The 22,831-nt window shown below is 40.1% G+C and overlaps 1 protein-coding gene across 1 annotated transcript; it reads right to left on the bottom strand.

The window, feature by feature from the left end:
- Positions 1-3,796: 3,796 nt before the first annotated feature.
- Positions 3,797-22,641, bottom strand: LOC131223043 (putative E3 ubiquitin-protein ligase LIN-1). Its single transcript, XM_058218324.1, has 15 exons — positions 21,716-22,641; positions 16,717-16,965; positions 16,511-16,599; positions 14,990-16,144; positions 13,687-13,831; positions 13,345-13,602; positions 12,923-13,229; positions 11,149-11,273; positions 10,947-11,063; positions 10,565-10,696; positions 10,338-10,460; positions 9,072-9,182; positions 5,983-6,129; positions 5,227-5,472; positions 3,797-3,992 (listed from the first exon to the last, which is right to left on the bottom strand). Exons 1-15 carry the CDS (start codon positions 22,532-22,534, stop codon positions 3,975-3,977), a joined length of 4,041 nt encoding a protein of 1,346 aa, XP_058074307.1. The 5' UTR covers positions 22,535-22,641; the 3' UTR covers positions 3,797-3,974.
- Between the last annotated feature and the right edge of the window lie 190 nt (positions 22,642-22,831).

Genomic DNA, 22,831 nt, shown 5'->3' with positions numbered 1-22,831 from the left:
ATATTTCTCATATGTGATACATGTGCATGAAACATTATACTTTTAAATGGTCTAAATAAATATTTTTTTAAGTATATACATCAAATCAAGAATTATATTAGCCGTACATATTATTCTCATTTTCTTCATTTTTATTCAAAAAGATTGCTTGAAAATCCACGATGTATGCTATCAGTGCAACATGGCATGTGCGTCTATCCCAACAACTTCATACTATTTCAAAATATGGGTGAGCCCGCACTACATGAATTTAAAGTTTCTAGACATGATTTACATACTGTTATTTATGGTGTGGCCCACCTTACTTTAACATCGATCCCACATTAAGTTCATTCCCCCTATGGTGGGAGTCACGCTCTCATCATACACAAGTTGCCCTAATCCTATGCAAGGGGAGTGGATTAGGTGCGGCCGTGACCTCACCTAAAATGGTGTGGCCATTACTGTGGGGGCCACCTTGATGTGTTTATTCTATATCCACGCCGTTCATCGGTTTTGCCAAATCATTTTAGGGTATGGGACTAGAAATGAAGAAGATCCAGAATTCAGATGGACCACAGTATAGGAAACAGTGGTTATGAATGCCCTACAGTTAAAACCTTCATAGGACCCACCATAGTATTTGTTTGCCATCCAACCTGTTGATAATGTCACATAAACCTGGATGAAGGGAAAAAACAAATATCATCTTGATCCAAAACTTTTGTGCCCCATTAGTGGTCAATCACCACTGTTTCTTATGGTATGGTCAACCTGAGATCTTGGATCTGGTTTATTTTTGGGTTCATGCCTTAAAATGATCTGAAAAAATGGATGGACAGCGTGGATATACAATAAATACATCGAGGTAGGCCCCATAGTAAGGCCGCACCTAATTTGCCCGCCTCTGCTAGTCATTTCAGCTTTTTCGTGCCTAAAGGGAGCTGGTGGTATGTCTGCTCAAGAGGAGAAATGTTGGCAGTATTGGCACGAGTGCATGTCTCTCACATGTGGAACCAATGAACTTGCACATAAGATCAGAGCTGACATTATTTGAACATGAACGGTTTAGATGCCATATGTAAAAAATCAGGCTAATCTAACCTTAAACCGTGTATCAGATACATATGTAGTGCTTGAACTGTGTTTCAATCTCTTCTGATTGTTTTTTGGTATAACACGTGTTGTAGATGCGTTCATGGTAAGATTGGATTGTAAAAGAAATATAACTTTTGATATAGACATTGTCACGAAACACATAATTTATCTATTTTTATGCAATGATGATTCCAAGGCTTATCAACTTGTGGGAAAGTATACATTTTTAGATCAAATTGCAATTAAAAAAAAAAAAAACTATTTTTAATAATTTTTATTCTTATCATATTTCTTTCTTTTTATAGTTTAGAATTTTTATCTTTTTAAAAATTTGCTTATAATAATGTTAGGCATGTTTTAAAAAACTGGAGTGGATTGGACACTGAACGCTTCAGTAGCCAAAAGGCTATTGAAGTGACTTATCTTTAATAAAAAAATGAAATATTTATACAAATAACTTATATTTAATTATTTATAAATATACCAAATGTGTCAAACGTGTCACACATTCGACTATTTATATATGTTCAAATATCTCGTGTGCACAAGTGCTATCATCAGTCTTCAAGTACCTAACATATGACAGATATGTTGATGTGCACGCATTCTTAGAATTAAGCACATGTCACCATCCACGAGATCTACAGTGGAGATACGACACAGTCCATCCGTGGCAACTTGCATTGAACAGCACCACGTGCAGCCGACAAATCCACAAATCTATGGTTTTTGGTGTCATATCAGTGACGTTGATATGCAGATGGAGTGGATTATTAGTTGACATTTCTACGGAGAGGAGAATGGCCCACTCCATGGCATCTAGTGTGGCCCACTTCCAATTGCCCATGGCTCCAAGTCCACTTTGATATAAGAATCTGTCTAATCAAGCACCATAGACGTTGAGAAGCAGCCCATGTTCAATGGACCTAATCTGGATACTTCCAGAATATTGATTTTGAGGTATTGGTATGAAAAGGTTTGTAGTGTATCGTTTCTATACAAATGAGGCCATGTATCATTGATCCAAACCATTCATATGATAGGACCCACTGTTGATTGTCCATGTACTTAAAAGTTAGCAGATAGAAAATCTCTAACTGTTAAATAGGTGGGCCAATAAATAGACAGTTGAGAAAGAAAATATTCCCATTCACCTAGAAAAGGCCTAACATTTTGTAGCTGGGATCTTCCAGTCTGGAGGTTTTTTGTGGGTTGGACGTCCATGTTGTGGCCCATCAGATCAGTGGTTTGGATCACAGAACCATGGGCCCTTAGGGTACAAACTTTAAGGAGTGAAGGGAATGTATCTAAATATTTGTGAGGATTTTTGAGCGGTCTTTGATGCTGGTTAGTTATCCATAAGAAGCTGGTCCGCATTATCCTGTGGTGCAGACATGCCATATTAGTATGCAGAAAAAGGATAGAAGGCATGGTTCTCGCGACCCTGGAAGTGATGGTTGCTCGTTCATATTCCCTATCCCATCATTACACTATAGGTGTTCACGATGATCTTGTCACCGTGTAGGAATTCTATAAGGTGGGTTTTATTGATCAACAGTATGGATTGTCCAAAGGGTTGAATAATGTGATCGGGTGTACCAGTGGACCCCGCTAAGTTGTGAAGTATTTAAATTTGTGTAAGGGGTGAGATGCTCCTACTACACAAAAAAAATTAAAAAATAAAAATTCAAGTGGAACTGTGAATATCGTGTGGAGCCATAAGGAGATGAGTTTCGAACTCATCCTCTATAACTATAAAATAAGACTTGATCTCCAGTCGAACACATCAACAGAAGCGAGAATTTCCATCCGGGCTTCTCTAAGGGTTTAAGTAGAGGAAGACTGCGGCATTATGATCTTTATACTCAATGCACAACAAAGTCCTTTTGCAATTCGGCATAAAGTCTTACAGACCGTTGATCCGGTGGGCCACTTTGTTGGAAGTCCATAAAAAAAAATAAATCATGAGGATGGAAGAATTGTAATTACCATCAGAGCATTAAAAAAATATCCCAAGTGTAGATTGTCACTTGGGATGGTCCATTTTCATGGGTGTGGTGGCCCACTAGTCCATTATGTTTGGTTTATAGATCATGGATATGATGGCCCACCATATTAGGACATCATATGACCTTAGATTAGGGCTGGCAATATGCAGGTGACCGGCTCCCCTAAAATTGCTATCAGTGACTGAATAGGTGACTTGTTACTCTTGTTTTGTTTACTCTTAATTAGCAACTTATTTGATACTCTGGCCGAGTGTGATGGTTGATACCCAGGCACTCAGAACTTGTGCACGAGGCATGAACTAGTTCAAATTAAGCCACCCAAATTGCGGGACCCACTGTGGGTAGTCCTAATTCACAAATTAGATTGGTTGATGTCCAACCACTGACCAATGGACATGTTTTAGTTGAATTTGGACCATCGAATATTTTCATATCAACTGTCCAATAACCCTCCATCAACCAACTAGGTTAAAAAAAATCAAATCAATGCAACTTTTGATTTATGATCCATCCAGTCCATTATTTGGACTGCGTTATTTGAGTTACCTGTATGCCAGGTGTACAATGTTTTAATGCTCATGTGTCAATCATCACACCACCAGAGTATCAAAGATTTTCTCCTAAAAAAAATATCTTGTTGAATAAATATTTTTTCTTCTTAAGAAAATCCAAACTAAGTAGTGATTTTCAGTACAAAAATGAATAAATGGTACATGCAAAGGCCCGGTAGAAAGAATGATATTACAATTTTTTAGTATCATCTGTACAGACTTTTTCAAGATTTTATCCCACTTAGGGAATGCTAAAGAATTCAAAACTGAAGGAATTTCAGCTGTTTGTTTATTTCTTTCAAATAATAATAATGGAATTTACATTCTCTACATTCCTTCAAGTCAGTCCCCATGCCTGCAAAACAATCAAGAACAAGAATTTCAGATCAGTATGCTACAGACAGAATAATATTAATGAGCTATGTGCAATGCTAAGGTTCCAATTTGCAAGTGGGGCCCATCGTTCATCCATCCAAACTGTTGATATGATATGTCCAAGTATGGTGGATGCTTCATACACCAAAAATCTCCATGATGGGAAATTTGGGACCCTTCACTTGGTGGACAGCAAATAGATGTGCATGGGGCAAAGATTAGGCCGAAAAATACAGAAATTTTACACATTCAACCAGATAAGGACCAAGGTTTCAATGGCTAGGATTGTCCAGTCCGTCAGATTTTTGGTTCTTGGAGTATTTATGAGGTTGCTCGTGGTATAGATGGTTTGAATCATTGAACTATGACCCACTTGAACAAACTGAGATCCTGAGCAGATTGTATATATTCTTAGATCGAGCATTTTATAATAAATCACAGTTATGGGTGGCATATGAAGAAAGAAGACTAAATCTTTGGGAGGGGGAAGATGAACTGGGTCTCCTCTTGATTTCCATGCCCACAAGTGGTCCGACCGTGGGCATTCAAAACTTGTATTAGACCCTTGGGGCCTGTTTGGAAAGTGGGATTAAATGGAATGGAATTGCATTAGGTGGAATTAACATCATTATTGCACAATGATTATATGTCTGGAAATACCTTGGTATTTTGACAATCCAATCACACGTTTGGGATTAAATTCTTCCTTTGCGAAAAATATTGTATTAAGTGAAGCTTGTGTTTGGCTGACCATGGAATTGTAATTGAGGGACCAGATTTCACAATTGATGCCAGTCACCTGTATGCATATGCAACTTGATTGTCATGTGTAAAGGGCACACATGGATGGAGGCCGTGGATAAAGCGCATGCATCAATGTGGGGCCCACCGATGTAGTGGATTTCAAAATTGATAAGAAATACCGCCGTACCTCTTGTTGGGATTGGATGATATGATACTTGGATTAATCCAGTCATTCCCATTGTTTCCAAACACCGGATGGAATTTAGATTGGACCAAACCCAGTTCTATACCACCTAATCCCATGTAATCCCAATTCCATACCACCCTTGTGACATAGCTCGAAAACATATAGAATGTATGTACAACCTTTTCTTTAAGAAGAAGATAAACGGAAATTGTGGGCCTTCTTTCCATTTGTTCCTTTTTTTTATCTTTTTCATTTTTCTTAAAAAGAATGTAGAACTAATTACCTGAATCCGGCCATCAGAAGTTCCGCCAACCAGAATGTCTCCGTCGCCAGAAACAGCCAAGCAGAGCACCTTACTATGGTTTTTTGTTTGAAGTGTTTCTACTCTACTGAGCAGCTCCTTAGACCAGATTTCAACACCCCCTGTCTTACACCCCAAATAAATCAGCTCTGCACTTACAGTCATCGATCGCACGTCCATTGTAGATGGCAGTGATCCGACCATACTGTGAGTAGAAGCACTCCATATCTTCGAAACAGTAAAGACGATTTCTCAATCATTAAAAGAAATCAAAGGAACATAAAAGGATTAAAACCAATGTAAAACACATGAATGAGAGATCAAATCAATTTGAAATTCTATCTAGTTGATTTTTTGGAGAATTGAAAAAAAAGAAAGAAAATATGCTATAATTCTGATTTTTATGGTTTGCTCTATTAATTCAAGCAAATTGCATTTTTCAAACACTTAATTAAGTTTTTTATTTATTTATATTTATATTTATATTTATTTATTTTTACAGGCTAAAGAAAGTCAAGTTATTATCTTAACTTGATCTGAGTTGAGTCAACTCAGTGAAAATTCAAGTACTTGATTGATCGTTTCAAAAAAGATGGACTTGGGAATCAAGACAGCAATCTCAACTTGCTTAATGGGTTTTATTAAGAAAATATCTTAATAGAGACTGTAAATGCACATAAAAAATGATGCTGGTGTAACTGAGTCTTTGGTTGGTCTTTTGTTTTCTGAGAAAGGTACCTTAACAGCTGCTCCATCCAAAGAAGTGCCAGCTGAATAGAGGAGCCCATCATGAACTTGCATCGCATAGATTGAATTTGCTTTCCCTAGTAATTTTCTGCTACCTGTTTGAATTGTACTCATTGTTCCAGTAGCCAAATCAATTTCCTGAAAAAAAAATTATTATTATTATTTTTTTTTTTTTGAGAGGTGAAAAATTAAGTTCGATCAGTAGTATTAGAACTGCAGTAGGAAGAAGCAATCACCACCCACAGAAAGACACGGATCTTGCTGCAAATAAGAGTATATGAATTCTCCCCAAAAGAATACAGGTTTAAAAGACTTTGAAGGAGCAAAAAGATTCTGATTACAACAACCAAACAAATTATATTGGAAAGAACAGAAATAATCTTCTGAAAATAGCAGGATTCTAGGAAAATGTAGAAAAAAAAAATTAAAAAAAATCTTTTTTCGATTTGGGCTATCTATGGCATCCATCATACTGGAAGAAACTCAATTTGACAGGCTTCATGAGTGGTGAAATACACTCTAGTTTAAGGCATTTCTACATCAGCAGTGTATGTTTATGTGGATTCATATATTTAATTATCTCTCAATGTAGTTATGAACATAGTTTAAAAACCAGAAAACTCGACTCCACTCGATGTTCATTTGGGTTGGTTTGACTCGAAGACTCAACTTGATAGTTTTCTTGTTCTTGTTCTTCTTTTAAAGGTGACAAAATTTTATCGAAAAGGAGCACAGATGACTCAGAGAATATGATAGTAGCAGGTCGACTCCATGAGTCTTGCTGTGACTCAAGACAAGTAACAGTCAGACACAAGTTCCACATGATTAGCTTGAAATCTCGCTGAGTTGAGTTGACTCGGCCAAGTTTCGAGTCAAGCCAACAAGTTTTAGAAGTATGGTTACGAACATTTTGGCATACATACAGATGTAGGTATGTGTCATGTATAAGAGTGTCTGTGTCATGTATAAGAGTGTTGACATAGGAAAAGTCACTTTTTTCCATGTTGCCCCAAAGCCTAATGGATAGCATGAAAATCTCCCAAAGGAGAGGGTTGTGCACAACATTTTTGGTTCGTGCACATAGCCCCAATGCTAACATGAGTGACCCTGTGCACACAACCAAGAGTTAGCTTGAGACTATTGATGAGCATGGAAAAGGCATGGTCCATGGTCACCTTTCCCTACTCCTATAGGAAAATCAAAGGGTTCTAGGACAATTGATAGCCATTGCGTCCATCTAAGAGTGTCTACAAGGCTCTGTGCTGGTTCAATGCTATTCTAGGAAAATTCAGAAAGCCTTTGTGCCAAGCGCAGAGCTCTTTGAGCAATAGACTAAAGCCCAAGCATCGGGTGCTTAGCTCTGTTCAAGTAGGTGTTAGCCTCTGTCCCAGTTCTTTAGCTTCCAAGATGGCTCTTCGCGTCCAACTAAGGGGGTTTATGTAAGCGTAATTGCCTAATTACCTTTTGGGAGGAAAACCCAGACCCCAATACTATAAATACCCCTTCAAGCCTCATTTGCAAGGGGCTGGCTGGCCGGTTGTCTCGAGACTTCAGACACTGATGCTCTTCTCTAAGTTGAGATGAGCCTCATTAGTTTAGATACTCCCATTCTCTCTAGGAAGGCTCTGTGCCTACTATGGGAAGGTTCTGCACTCATGGTGTAGGCTTCCTAAGGAACGCTCTGCACTAGGGATAGACCAAATATCTATCCTCTGCGCTGGGCGTAGACCTCATCAAAGACCTACCATATCGCCTCTGTGCCAGGCGTAGAGTGCACTCTCAGCCATTGTTCACGGACAACTGATGGTAAGACTGGAACCTGTTCCTAGTCACTTCTACATTGCCTTTGTGGTAGGTGCAGACATTTCTCTGCTCCAGACAGCAGGTGTAGCCCTGCCCCATTATGAAAGACAGGCACTAGACCATGTAAGCACCACGCCTTCCACCACGTCAGACCAAGTCATGCTCACTCCTCTGCAAGTTTCAGATCTTTCCGTGTGCAATATTCAGTAGTGTCACACTCTATCCAGCTTCTAAGGGATGTGGTCTCATACCTTTCTGCTTAGGACTCCAAGGCACACTGCTCATGCCTCTGCCTATATCTACAAAGGATGGCTGATTAATCCTCTCCTCTCCTGCTATCAATATCCCCCTGTAAGAAGGGTATCTTCATCAGCTTTAGTATGCTCTGTCTTTCACTCAAACTGTATCAAGATCAAACCGACATAGGCAGCTCCATGCTACGTAGCACCAGATGACACTCTTCCTTCGGCACGTGAGACTCACGGCAGTGCTAGAACCCAGAAATCCCAACTGTGACAGCGTTGTAAGAAACTGTTCTTATAGGGTAAACAACTAAGAAGCTCCAAGCTTCTCAATTATACAGAACCTGCGTGTCTTGTGGATAATAGCTATCTACGCTTTGAGCGGCTACAAGGATATGACAAACTATTATTGTGAAGACCGACTACATTGGCTATCTAATGCCTTGCTGGCTATGTGGCTATTTGAAGCTATAACCTCTCTAGATAAATCCATGACACCCTCTGGCTATCTGAGACACCTGGTGCTCAATGGTTATATGAGGTGCCATGATGCCCAACAACTATGAAATACCTGAAACCTAGATCCTAAGTCAACAAATCTACAAGACCGAAGAGATTCTCTATGCTATTGCTACAGATGCAGACACTCAGATACGAGCATCACAACATTCTACTCATGCATTGTTTCATTTGCATTCATTATGAGAGTATTCAGTCCCTTTTAATCAAGAGTTTATCCACAAGGAACGTAATCAAGGGCCTGTGCTAGACCATAGCCTGGAATGTATTTTGTACCCAGATATTTGAAACCCCTCAAAAGGGCATATTTGGGTGCATATACTTGCAGTGGAGTTAATAATATAAAACCCTATCATAAATTAGACAATTCTTGCAAACAATGTGCATGTGCAAGCAATAATCTGAATTATAAGACTGATGAAGGGCACTTTCCAATCATAAGTTCTAAAAGAAAGGCAATGCCCATGAACTAATACTTAGAAACTAGATCCCAAATCAGCTCACATCTGAATGTACCTGAATGCTACTATCGCTGCATCCGCAATAAAGTTTTCCCTGTACAAGAGCCAAGCATCTGACATGTTTGTTGACGTTAAGCGACTTCGAATCTCCATTCCAAGAATGAACCTAATTAAAGAAGAAAAAAAAAAATGAAATCAAATATTATCCATTACAGTTTTTCTTTTCTGATTTTTTCCTCAGCACATACAAAGATGACACTCTCAGAAGCAAGATTTAAGAACTCAAAACTTGCCATGGACATCACAAGGGCATGAGTCTTAGTCAAGTTGAAATCCGGGTAAGTGATTTGAGTTTCAGTTTGGACAAGTTGTGCCATTAGTCTGTTTGGCACTATCATGGATGGACCGTGCCTTGAAAGTATACCAGATTAGAAGATCCTGGCCACTAAGCTTGAACTTTTTTTCTTTTTTTTTTCAGTTCAATATGGACCATTCCGTGTTTCTCTTCTAACCTTCTATGAAAGGCCAGTGTGCATGGTCCATTCACAGCGAACGCACCAATGGTCTTGATCACTACAACCACGCACACCCCACTTACCCACACAAAAAACCAGAGTATACTGTGGATATCCATGCCTCAAGGAACACATAATTATCCTCTTCAAGTACTAGGTAAGCTTTTATGACTGTATCAAGTCTAGCTGTGAGAACATGATTGAGTAAGAAGAATTTAACAGGTTTTGTAGAGTCAGCATTTCCAGAGTTCTGAAGAAAAACACAGTTCTCCATTAACTGCAGTCTCGATCGAGTTGAGTTCCTTGTCAAGTTTTTCTAATTATTGACCAAGCCCTCAAACATACAGAAGAAAGCATCTGAACCTCTAACTGAAAATAGAATTTCATAGAAATTATAGGGCTCAGGCCTCAGACGCTCAGTGAGCCTATGGTTTGCTGAGACGTGATGCTGTACAGTACATCAGGGCCTATGGTTTGGTGGTCTAGACTGTTAATCAGATGAGCCCCACCATAGATTGCAGATGACCTAAACATTTTCCCAGATTGGAAGAATGTAACCCTTCAAACTTCGCCCTATTTTCTCTTGAATGTTGATTGTTTCTATAAAGTTTTTCCTCAACTGACTATTTGTAGACGAGTGATCAAAGAGTTAAGATCTTCCACTCTAGGAGATTTATGGGGTGTCCCCTGTCGACAATGGGCTTATCAGATCAGGGGTTGATGTGCCTCATATTTATTGAACCCCATGCCTGCTGATGCTCTAACCCTATGTCCTTGGAACTACAAAGCTTGGCAAGAGAGAGTACCTTCACTCCAGCTCCTTGTGGAATGAAGCAAGAGATTGTATTGGCAACGGTCAGATTTTGGACATGATCCTTCACATCATGGACTTGGATGCATTGGATTCGTTCGTCTTGAATAGACCAGGTCTGAACATAACACCAACTAATTTAAAGGATGAAAAATAATATATTGAAATTTGAAACAGATTAAATGATTTTACTTTTTTTGTAAAAAAAAAATTATAAATTACCCTTATTGTTCTGTCAAGTGAACCGCTGTATAATTTCTCTGCAGACTGCAAAATGGCCAAGCTAGTGACTGCCTTCGAATGTTCTTTAGTTTCGTGGATCAGATGAAGAAGGGTCCCTCTGCCACTCCAGACCTTCAGAGTTTCAGATCAAAATCCATATCAGAATTGAAGGATTCACACAATTAGTTGTAGGGAAATGGGTGGGAATCCAAAACATATTTCAAAATTCGACTTTTAATGTCCCATTTTGATTTTTTTTCCCACCAGTTGTACTTTCGATTCCTGCACTTCTTAATAACAGGAGAAAGATATTTATGCACTAATAGTACAAATCAAGTTTTGGAAATTCATTTTCAGAGTGTGGCAGGCACTTCTCAGTCACCTTAATTGTTCCATCTGAGTGGCCAGAAAATATCTTATCCTTGAAGCAGGTTACTGAAAGCACTTCCCCATTTGTGCTGCAATCCACTTGAATCAGTTCTTTATGATTCCACAGGTCCTGCAGCCAAATCAGGTGTTAGAAAGTTATTTTTCTTCCTAAAGAACTATGCAAAAGAGCACGTGTGGAATGCTATGAAACTTACCATACTGGAATCTTGCCCTTCTGAGAAAACTTTCATCATCTTAGAAGCCAAGGCCGAGGATTTCTTGAGGTCTCTCAGGTTTTTCAATATATCCTTCACGTAGCAAGTTAGATCCCGTAATCCTTCTGAAATTTCACAATGAATACAAAGCATCAGAAGAAGCACAATTGCTTATTGAACTGTATTGCTACCTATGTCTTAGATATTGAAAATCAGATATTCTTGGACATTTGTAGGATTCCGGATCCAATACAAAGCTTTGTATGTTAACATTAGCGTACAAAGTGTTGTTTTTTGCATATCAAAATTAAGGAAGAAAGCCCTTTGCACATGTGTATGTGTGTGCCAAGTTGGACCAGGAGTCACACATGTGCTTGGGGCGGAACTTGTCCTAAAGAAAGCGATATGATCATGCTCGGCCCTTGTGGCAGCCACATTAGACAGGACAATGTTCATCCGTTCAGCTTCTACACATTTACAACTATCATCTTGCTCGTAATCAGGTTCTGTGTGAGGTAATTTTTTTATCTGTAGTAGTTCATAGCGTTGCTCTTCTTCTTTTTTTTTTTTCAACCCAAGGTTCATCTACGTTCATATATGTGTATATAAGTTTATCTAAGTGCATTTAAGCTCATTTATCTTCATATAAGTACATGAGGTTAAATGTATGTTAAATTGAAGCACTTGGATGCACTCAGATGAGCTTAGATGCACTCAGATGAACTTAGAGACTCTTGGATGCGCTAGGATGAGCTTAGATGCACTTGAATGTGAAGCTTAGCATACAAAGATTCGTGTTGAATCCAGGTTCTATTAAAGGGGTGCGCTCCGGTGGTACCAGTACAACTGTAAGCTATGGTGGTACAGGGAAAAAGTGGGGCCCATGTGATGTATTCACAACAACCAATCCATACATCAGATGAGTTATCTTACTTTACACTGAGGGTCCAAAAATTCAGACCAAACAGAATCTCAGGTGGGGGAGAAGCTGAGAGGGCATGCCACCCTTGATTTGCATGAGGCTGACCATATTCTATATACGGAATCCAGACCATCCAGACCCTCATCTGCCATGGATGAAGGGTCAGGACAAATCAGGCTGTTATACAACTCAGGTGGGCCCAATCACAATAAAGGGTGGGTGTCTCCTCCGTACTTGTTTCCTGTGTTGTGGCCCACTAGAGTTTTTGTATCGATCTGATTTTTAGGATCTGAGTGTAACCTGAAGGGACACATCTGATGGATGTGTTGGATGTCATACATACACCATGGGCCCCCAAATCTGCCTGGTACCAGTACCAGTGGAGTGCAGCTCCTATTAAAAAATATATTATTGCATAAACGTTAGTTTATAAAAGTATAAGGTATAGAAAATTGCATCTAAAGTAATAGGATGGGTTTGGGCCTGCAAATTTTCTTTCTCAACTACAAGTTTTTCATAAAACACAATTTCAGTGTTCCGCACAGACAAATCAACCATTGGCCATGTTATTTGCTGGTTTGTTCCCCGTACAATGTTGAGATTCGAAATTCTGTCTGGTCTAGTTTTTGGCAGGGAGGAACAATTACAAGCTGTAACTGATGCATTGATGTGGAGCATGCTGAAATTGTAATTTACGAAGAAATGGTATTTGAAAAAAAAAAAAAAAAAAATCGCAACTGGACCTGCCCTTATGTTCTTCCAGATGGCAGAGCAAATGGGTTGCTGTCACATGTAAGTAACCCAAGAAATTTTGAAGTATGGATCGTCCTTGTTACATATATTTTTACCTACCAGAATCATCCATGAAGCTGCTCAAAGCAAGCATGGCAAGAATTTTGTCTTCAGTATCTCTTGCAGATTTGAGAATCGAAATGAACCTTTTGAGCAAGCAAACCCGTGCTGCTCCTCGAATTCCTGTGTCAGGAAGAATGGTGAGCATGTGCGTAAGCCAGGCTGCAGACACAAAACATGCTGAGGATAGCTCGGCGCATCTGCTCTTCAGGCCTTCGGCCAATGCCTCAAACACTAAACCAAATTCATGGCTGACTAGAACAAATGCCATTTTTCTTTCCCATTCCTCGGCAGCCTTCTCTTCTTCCTATTACATTCAATACAAAAAACCAGAATAAAACAACAATCGTAGAAGATCATACAATCAGTAGACTGGATTTTCAGTGAAAGAAAGGAAGAGACAGACTCAGACAAGAGCTAACCAGATTTTCATCAGACTCGCCAGCAATGGGATTCTTCTGCTCCGATTGCATTACTGCTCTGTATCTCTTGTCAAATCCTGCACGTTTCAGGAGGGAAACCCGAGTGAGGGGCTCTCCGGAGGAAGAGAACCTCCCTTGCAGGGCCATGATGGTCTCTGCAGCTGCGATCTGAGTACCAGGGAAGTCTGACTTCCTGAGGCATGAAATAAGAGCATCCATGGCCTCCTCACGGTAGATGCTCATCTTTCTCGGCTCTGCCTGCAGACCAAGACATCCGTTAGTGACATTACTTTCCACTAGGGGAAGGAAACTGCTGAGACTGAGGTTTGGAGCGATTCAAACCAGGAGATCAAGCTGGAGGATGAGACCCGCGATGACCGGACATTGATCCTGGAGGGCTGTTTGTAGATAAACAAGGAGAGTGTGCATTGTACTGAAAGCTCCTTCATCCTTTATGATATGAAGAAGCTGCTCGTTGAATGTCCTCCTGGAGAAAATCAACACATATGTGTTGGCAAAACCAACATCTCAATTCGTACAATGAAAGAAGACTGGGTGAATGGGTATAAAAATCTAACTTGAAAATTTAAGGATACAAGGTATTAGCAACTGAGTTTTCCTGGACTTAAACAATTCAATTTTGTTAGAGTGTGTCTTTGCATTTCAGCGCAGACCAAATTCATCACGTTGGGAATACATGCTAGCTACCATAATCCATATTTCTTTGGCAGTCTTATAAACACAATCTATCACTAATGCTTGGAGCTTGACTGTGACCAAGATTTGAAATCGTTCCGTTATGTAATGTATCGCTCAGCAACGGTACCACAACATATTACCTCATATCGAGCTATTTTGGGCCGATACACCTATATTATTCACGGGCAATATGTTGTGGTACTTTAAACCTTGACTGGGACTCAATGAGGTCTGAGTCTGAGTGGAAACTCGAGCACTCGATCGAATTTTCTGAGCTTGAATATAATTACCCGGTAGTTTTCTTTTCAAAATACCGGAACTTCCCTTAGCATCATTGTTAGTATAGAAGAGCTATGGGGATTTTGGTTATCAAGGCCCCATCAAGGTCTCCTTCGATGGTTTTCCTAGCAAGGAAAATACTGAGATGCAGTTTCTAAATTTACCTCGTCAAGTCCAAGTTGACTAGTTGAGTTCTTACAATAATTCAACTCAGTTTCTAAATAGAATGCTAAGCATAATGGACTAAAATGATGTCCTTTTGTAAGAAAATAGAAGCACTTTTTTCCCATGAGAGGTTTAACTTCAAATAAAAGGCAATTTTCAAGCAAAGACAAACTAGAGAAAGCAAGCAATTCATATAACATTTCTAGTGTTTAGGCCGTGGTTGGATGCACCATTGAATTGAATAGTAACGACTAGTTCAATTAAGTCGAAATGACCGAATTGTAATACCTTCAGAATTTGCAGTGAGGAAGTAGCCCTCAAACTGCAGCTGCATTCCTTTCAAATACCACGTGACAGTGACGTAATTGCCATCTGAATACTATGAAAGCAATTGCAATTTGGTTTGTTCGACTTAACTAATTACCGCAATTTGATTCGACAGCGCAACCAAACACGGACTTAACCTATAACAACAATCACGATGAAAATCACAAGATTGTACCTGTTTAGTTTCACCAACTCAGAGAGAAAATGAACTATCTCGAACCTATCTCCATCATTGACGCCCGCAAAACTTTCCAAAACAGGAGCCAGCTCGGCCTTATCAGCGATGGTGTTTCTGCAATTCCTGTCCTCCTCGATGCATCTCAACAAGATTCCAACTGCTGCAATCCTCTCTTCCACCCAGTCAGCTTCCAAGCTCCCAACAACACTTTCAATTGCTCTTTCAGAAACTACAGCCCGGGCGACCATAGATACATTCTTGTGGTCGATCCCTCTAAGAATCTGCCCCAGCAAAAGCACTGAAGCAGTCTTTGGCTTCAAACACATCCCGTATGAGTCCTCTTCTTTCTTTTTAATGACCATCAGAAGTGATTTGACCATGTCCGTCTCGACATTATCCGCCCATGAAGATCTTAACAGATAAATCAACACGACGGCTTCCACCAGCCCCTTCTTGAACAGAGCAACCACGCAGTCGACATCTGATTCGACCCTCGTGAGTGTCTGAACCACGGCTTTGTCCCTCGAAGCCAGCTCGGAGAGGAGAAACACCGTTGCCCTCAGCACCTGGGGATCGACGGAGTTGAATAGGATCTCAACGAACCCGTTGATGACTGCTGGCTTTGAGAGTGTGCTCTGAATTTCTGACTCCATGTTTGTGTCCCGCCAGAACCGCTCGATGCTGAGGACGGCCATTTCAGATTCACTCAGTATCTCCGACATACAGAGGTGCGAGATTGCGAGGCGGAGCTCCCCAACCGTGCTGTCAATGGTGGCTTGGCTTATGACACTGGTTGGAGAAGTTGAGGGCTTGATCGGGCTAGAGACCGGACTGCTTTTTGGAGGCAGGTTTTCTTTTTGGGCTTGCACTGTGCCAGGGTTCTGTTCTTGCCAACTGGCAATGAGCCGTTTGAGAACATAGTTCGTTTTTGGCAATTGGGTGCTCTGCAGCTTCTGGCGTGTGATCGGGCACGTTGAGTTACCGCGATCAACCCATTCCTGGATCGCTTTCCGTTCATAGGTCTGGCCCGTCTCAAGGGTCACCGGATCGACGAAGAGATGGCTGGTTATGGGGCAGACAAAGTCCTTTGGTGGGGTTTGTCTTCCACTCGCAATCATGTTATCGGAATCCGCCATTAAAGGATCCAGAGCGCTGAAATCCGAAAAGAAAAGAAAAAGATAAATAAAAGAAGATAACAAAGAGGATTCCTTCTTAGGACACGTTTGGATGAACAATCAAATTGAATTCCAGTTACAAGTGCAACGAAGCGGAAACAATCAAATCGTAATTTCTTTCCTTAGCATTCACATCAAGGGTCTGGCTTGATTCGAAGGCTACATCTGATTATAAACTGAGTGTTCGAAATTCAATTTGAAGCACATCCAAACACAGCCTTGTTGCAAAGGAAGAACAGTAACAAATACCAACTTGAAAGAACGCGAAGAAACAGATGAATCCGATACAAAGAAGACAATGGAATTTATATTCTTTCTTCATCTAAAGATGGTTAATCCATACCGACTAGATTCTGCAGAAACGGGTTGTTTCTGCTTCTTGAATTGGGTTTGTTGATTGGGCTGAAACAATGCCAAATTCCTGTTCTTTTCCTATAAAACAATGCAACAGTGTTAGTACATGATTTTAAAAAAGAAAAAATTGCAGCATAGGTAAATCAGCCGAAGAGAGAAGAAACAGGTTTATTGTTAGTATCGAATTCCAACAACCTCTGTCTCCAGCTCGGATTCGGAAGAGGAATCCGTCGAATGGTTTTCAGAAGGAAAGGCGAGTTCGGAATCAGAATTCAAATACAAATTCATCACTGGCTTGGGCCTGTTGGAGTGTTGTTTTGAGAGTAGATTCGGAGAGACTCTTTGAGGATATAAAGGTGGAGATTTCGTGCTGTTGCTGTAGTTGCTGCTGCTGCTGCTGCTACTTTCGAATTCCATCGATGGAGCTCCGTCCATCCACATGGGCTGCGCGGGTATTCGAAGAAATATTTAATATTCAATCATCAGAAATTACCAGAGAGAGAGAGAGAGAGAGAGAGAGGAGAAGGATTGCGTTGACTCTCAGAAAACCCGATAAATGAATTCGGTACCGAATCATTGATTTTTTTTTGGAAAATTTACGAACAGCTACCTAATTAATAGAAATTTTTACATTCCAGTACATTTTCAGAAAGCTGCTTTCAACTGTGATCATTCCGCTGCCTTCCGTTATCTTTGTTAATGGCCAGTTGGGTATGGCTGGCGGCTCGAATGAGCCCCACCGTGATACTTTTGTGAAATCCATTCCGACCATCAAATGCATCACTCCATTTTCAGTCTAGGTCCCAGAAATCAGTCCCATCCGTTATTCAGGTGGACCACGTGATCGAAAACAGTGTAAAAAGTAACGCTTGCCCTCAAAACTGTTTTTCTTGGTGTGGCCCACATGAATATATGTGGCCCTGAATTTTTAAACTTTAGACCTAAATTATAGCGTGGCATCTAATGGGTGGAGTGGATTTCATATAATAATAATCATAATCTGCACTACAAAAATTAAGGGCTGATGTCTCTCTATAAACTGTTTTCTTTGGTGTGGCACACCTGAATCACGAGTCAGCCTAATGGTCTTAGTGGATTTCACCATTAGTGGATTTCACATGCAGTGGACAAAGAATTATAAAAAAGCTAATTTTGTGTGATGAGCAATTGATTTTTTTAATAGTCATGATTTAAGAAAAAAAAAAACCCAGAAGAAGGAATTTTTCTTGAAATTATGAAAAAGAGTACAATGACAATCAGAAATGGAAAATAAGAAAAAACAAAAAACAAAATATTCAATTCTGCACTGAATTATTGAGTTTTTTGGACTGTCATGATTTAAGAAAGAAACACCCAAACGAGAAAATTTTCGTGAAATCATGAAAAATGTATCCTGACAATTAGAAAATGGAAAATGAAGAAATTCTCAAAAATTAAAAAACGAAACTTTCTGTGCTGAATTATTGATATGTTTTAACAGTCCTGGTTTAAAAAAAAGGCAAAAGAGGAAATTTTCATGAAATCACGAAAAAGAAAAGTACACTGACAATCAGAAAAATTGGAAACTGTAAAAGAAAAATAAGACCCAAAAAATGCAATTTTTGTGCTGAGAGAATTAGAAATGATCACATATCCCTTGATATGCAAACGACATCCGAGCCGTTGAGAAGATAGGTCCCACCTTGAAGTATCATCTCGCATGAAATCCGTCCGTTCCATTCATCAGTCAGGCCACGCCATATGAAACCGACTGGCGGTTCGATCGGGCCTTTCGATGTTCTGATTCGACGTACATGTGTGGCTCACCTGGTGAGTGAACCGGCCTTATTTCTGTGCTAGGTGATGTTAATGGTGTGGCCCACCACTTTCACGGCTTGGATGTCATCCTGACGGGTATTGGTGGGGGTGTACAGAAAATGACCATTTCACTTTTAAACGTGTAAAACCTGCAAGAAAGTGATATTCTACTATACCCACCTAAATTGTCTGACATAGACATTTCTTACTAGCCAGCTCACCCCATTTATGGAATATCCGATCATCGCCGTGTAAAATGTGGGCCATTATATGATGATTTACTGGCATTAAAATCAAGCTGATCCATTTCTAGAATGGTCCACACAAGTAACTGAGTCATTCCAACGGTTATTCATACGTTTGTCACGCTGTAGCTTACCTAATCAGTTGATCCACTTGATTTTAAGAGAGGATAATTATCATGATGGGTCCCATCTCTTGATTGGATTGGATATTCTAAATCAAAGACTTGACGGAAAAGAAATGGCTGCATGTGAAAGTTCAGATACAGCCATTGTCTTTTCAACACAATGCTGAGAATAGACAAAAGAAAGAAAAAAACAAACATAAAAAAAGAAGAGAAAAAACAGTAAAATATTAGAAAAGAAAGGGTGATGGATTCAACGAATTTCCGTTGAAACTTTGATACTCTGGCAGAGCGTGATGGTTGATACGCAGGCACGGGGAAAACCTACTGGCATCATATAAACTGTCCAGATTGGGGGACTCAAGTTAGATAGATTACGAATTAAAAGTACATGAGCAATTGGTGGACGTTTAATGGCGGAAAAGAGAAGCAGTGAATGGTTAGAATTCAACAAAAAAAAAAGAAAAGAAAAAAGTCTAGTAATCAGAGTTAAGAGTCTTTCAACGAGTCTGGTTTTTGGATTGTGAACCATCCACAGTAGGTCTCGCGATTTGAACAGTTTAATTTGAGTGAATGTAGTTCCACGTGTACAGTTTCAGAGTGCCTGCGTATGAACTATCACACTCTGCCAGAGTATTCTAAAATGAATTATTTAATAAAAAAAGATGGGAATGCGTGGCGTTCCTGCACGCACTGGAAGGAGTTCATGCACCTCGAATTACAAAATTCATTAGGAAAACAATTCGATGCTCTGAAAGAGTGTGATGCTTGATCCACATACATTTAGAAATTGAACACGTGGCAGAAAATTAAATTAATCAAACCGTCAAAAAAGTGGACGCATGTTTAGATGGCATCATAAATGAAAATTTACACTGATTTGATTTTTCAATTGCTGATTAGTGGACATCTAATGGACGGTTCCAATGAAAATAGACGGTCTGTAGTGAACAATAAAATGCCAAACGGAAGGAAAACGAAAGAAACAGCACACTGAGGACGAGCTACTCAGGTGCATAAAATACAGGAATGAAATAGTATTTTTGGATTAAGGGGTCCAAAAAAATCGGATGGCTGAGATTGTCTAATCAGTGCAGTTTTTAGCTATCTTTCATCCACAATGGTGGCTACCATTTTGGGCGGTCTGGATGATGATACATGCGTATGATGGATGACGTAAACATTTTAAAATGGCCATGAGTGAATTCTTTTCCTTTAAACATTCGCCAAAAGAGATTATATGAGCCTAATAAGCAAAATAGGGTATGGTATAAAAAACTGGCACGTGAAGTGTTTGTGATTACATCGGTCAAGGACTGAAAGCGCTGAAAAGTTCGGTCGTGCAGTATATGGGTGACGCGCGCCTGTTTTTGAAATATGTCGAGGTAAACCGTACTCGCGGCCAAGAAAAACGTTAGAATGGAGCCGACCTAAAAAGGTAATATCATGCTCACAGCTTTCTGCTTGTCGCCGGCAGAAACATCATCACAGGTATTTAACGTGCCAATGCTGCAATGTCAGTGATAACATGAACCAATCAAGGTACAGGATAATATGAGTTGCTTGTTTGTGGCAAACAAAGGGTTATGAGATCATTTGCCCTGTTTGTTGAAATTTAATTAAACTACATCATCACACACTGCATTTAATGTAGCAATATTGACGGTATTAATGATGGCGTGGACCAATCACTATGCAGGAAAACAGGAGTTGTCAGTTTGTGACAAGCAGGTGATCTTAAATCTATAGCAAAACACCCCATGCCAGAAAAATGACACATTAATCATGTCTTTAATTCGGCTTTTGATTGACATGTGAGATTCTTAATCATTAATCTAAACCATTCAATCTTTGGTGCAACCTATGATATGATATGATACAAAAATCATACCTAACAAATGATCCTAAGCATTTGATTAATAGTAATGAAAAAGGATAAATAAAGGTTTAGCCATCATTTTGAAATTAGATTGATAGATTTCACTTTGTACTGCTTATGATTATGAAATAGCACTTTGATTGTATGATTCTAGCCGTACGAACTATGCTTATTAAATAATAGATGATTTTAACAAATCATCCCCTATCAAAAGTTTAGGAAAATTCAATTGACATGATTCACGTACCATAGATGAACCGTCCTGGTTGATGATTACTTGTGCCCTCATAAACTTTGCAAAACCTTGTTTTTGAATAAAAAGATGAAAAAAAAAAAAATACTTAGCCTTATTTAATTTTGGGACGTCAAACCAATTCAATGATCTGACCACCCCTTGCTGACCATTAAATGAATGGCTAAAAACAAAATGGCGAGGTCCTCGGTATCAACGATTGTATTAAACAAATGGATGAATACTAAGTGCTTTCTAGCGCATAATGACAAAAATACCCTTTTGTGTTTTTATTTTTTTAATTTTTATTTAATTTCTCTCCAAAAAATGGAGTAAAGAATCATCAGGCTCACATGGTCTTATCCAACAGATGCACTCCAACATGATGATCTTTGGAAAAACTAACACTGATTCAATCATCATGTGGGCCACTATAAAAACAAATTTACACCACCAAATAATTCCAAATTCACTTGTGGCCCACCTAGTTATTCTATTAACCTAATTTTTTGTTCATCCGATCATCACAGTGGCGTGCACCTGTTAGACGGGTTGGATACCATACACAAGCCACATGGCCCCCATAATGCTCGGCATTAGAGTCTTTTAAGAAGAAAAAATAAATGAGGGTATTTTCGTCATTTCACTTCCGCCAAGTAACTCATTGCCCGGAAACATCACAGGACATTGTTTGATATTATGAACATTGTTTGATAAAATCATAAATAGAGAGTAATTTGTTGTGAAAATTAGAAAAGTCGGAATGAAAATAAAAATAAAAACTTGCATTTGTATCATTTAATCCTTTAAAACATCCCTCTAATTTTCATAAAATTAAGATATTTTGGGGTAAAAATTGCGAAAAATGAGTTGATTTAAGTAAATTTTAAAAAAGAAAATTTAAAAAAAATCGCATTACATTATACCGTCCGTGTCTCAATCCAATCTCTTGGAATTCCAGCCTCGCATCTGCATCCGAATCAAGTGTCATCCTTCCATCCGCCGCGTCAAACCCTGCCCCTCTGTCTCCAATCCTTGCTAGAATCAACGGTGGAGGAGAAGCCGGCCCATTCCCATCACCGTTTTCCAAAACGCCCTTCAGATACCTTGCAAAAACTCTGGAATTCTCATCAACAACATCCTCGTAGTCCCTTTCCAGCTCCTTCAGCTCCGCCGCCTGCCCTCCGCTCATCCTCGAAAACAGCCCCTCGCAGCCCGTCATCGCCTCCCTCGATCTGGACCGTTCATCGCCATCCGACGCCCATTCTGGCGAGATCGACGACAGGATCCTGGATCGCTGATCCTTGAACCACTGGAGAACGGGGAGGAGGTGGAGGAGGAAAAGGTCCTCGAAGATGGACGGCGCGATCTCGGACCGGGCCGACGAGGGGTCCAGGAGGAAGATATCGAGGAGGTGGAGGGCGGCGTCGGTGGGGCGGTGGCAGAGGGAGTAAATAAGGGAGAGGAGGAGAGCAGAGAGGGAATTTTTGGCGGAGGAGGAGAGGAGGAGTTTCTTGGTGAGGCGGAGAGAGGAGGAGCGGGTGGTAGGGGTAGTTGTGGAAATTACGGATTCGAGGGTGTCGGAGGCGATGGCGAGGGTTCGGAGGGTATTTTGGTCAGAAGAGGGGATTTTGAGGCGAGCCGAGGAGAGGATGCGGTGGCGGAGGTCGGATTGGGAGAGAGCTTCGGAAAGGAAGGCGGTGGTGTGGCGGAGAATTTGACCGGAGGTGGTGGTCATGGTGGTGGTGGTGGTGGTGTGCAGGCGGCTTTGGGAGGGGTTTTTGTGGGTCTTTGGAAGAGAAGAGAGTCAAGATAGATAGGGAAATGGTACTGTTTGTGTCCGTAATTACGGAAATGCCAATTTGGATTCTATCGTTGAACTTCTTTGGGATTTTGGCGGGGAGTTTTTGTAGTTGACCAGAATACCCTCACCTTTGGTGGAGGCGACTTTTCCGTAACCCAGTAACGGACGTGGATTGTGCATTGAGGAGCTCACAACGCTATAGCGTGGCGAGGAAACCATGTGGGACCACCG

This window comes from Magnolia sinica, chromosome 13, assembly GCF_029962835.1.
Source record: "Magnolia sinica isolate HGM2019 chromosome 13, MsV1, whole genome shotgun sequence".
Lineage (NCBI taxonomy): Eukaryota > Viridiplantae > Streptophyta > Magnoliopsida > Magnoliales > Magnoliaceae > Magnolia > Magnolia sinica.
The sequence above is the reverse complement of the archived record's forward strand: the minus strand, read 5'-3'. Positions and strand labels throughout refer to the sequence as shown.

Coding starts and splice junctions, on each gene's coding strand:
- LOC131223043 (XM_058218324.1), bottom strand. CDS start 22,534: ATGACCACCACCTCCGGTCAAATTCTCCGCCACACCACCGCCTTCCTT. Junction 13,603..13,686: donor TCCTCCAGCTTGATCTCCTG/GTTTGAATCGCT, acceptor CTTGGTCTGCAG/GCAGAGCCGAGAAAGATGAG. Junction 13,230..13,344: donor GCGAGTCTGATGAAAATCTG/GTTAGCTCTTGT, acceptor TGAATGTAATAG/GAAGAAGAGAAGGCTGCCGA.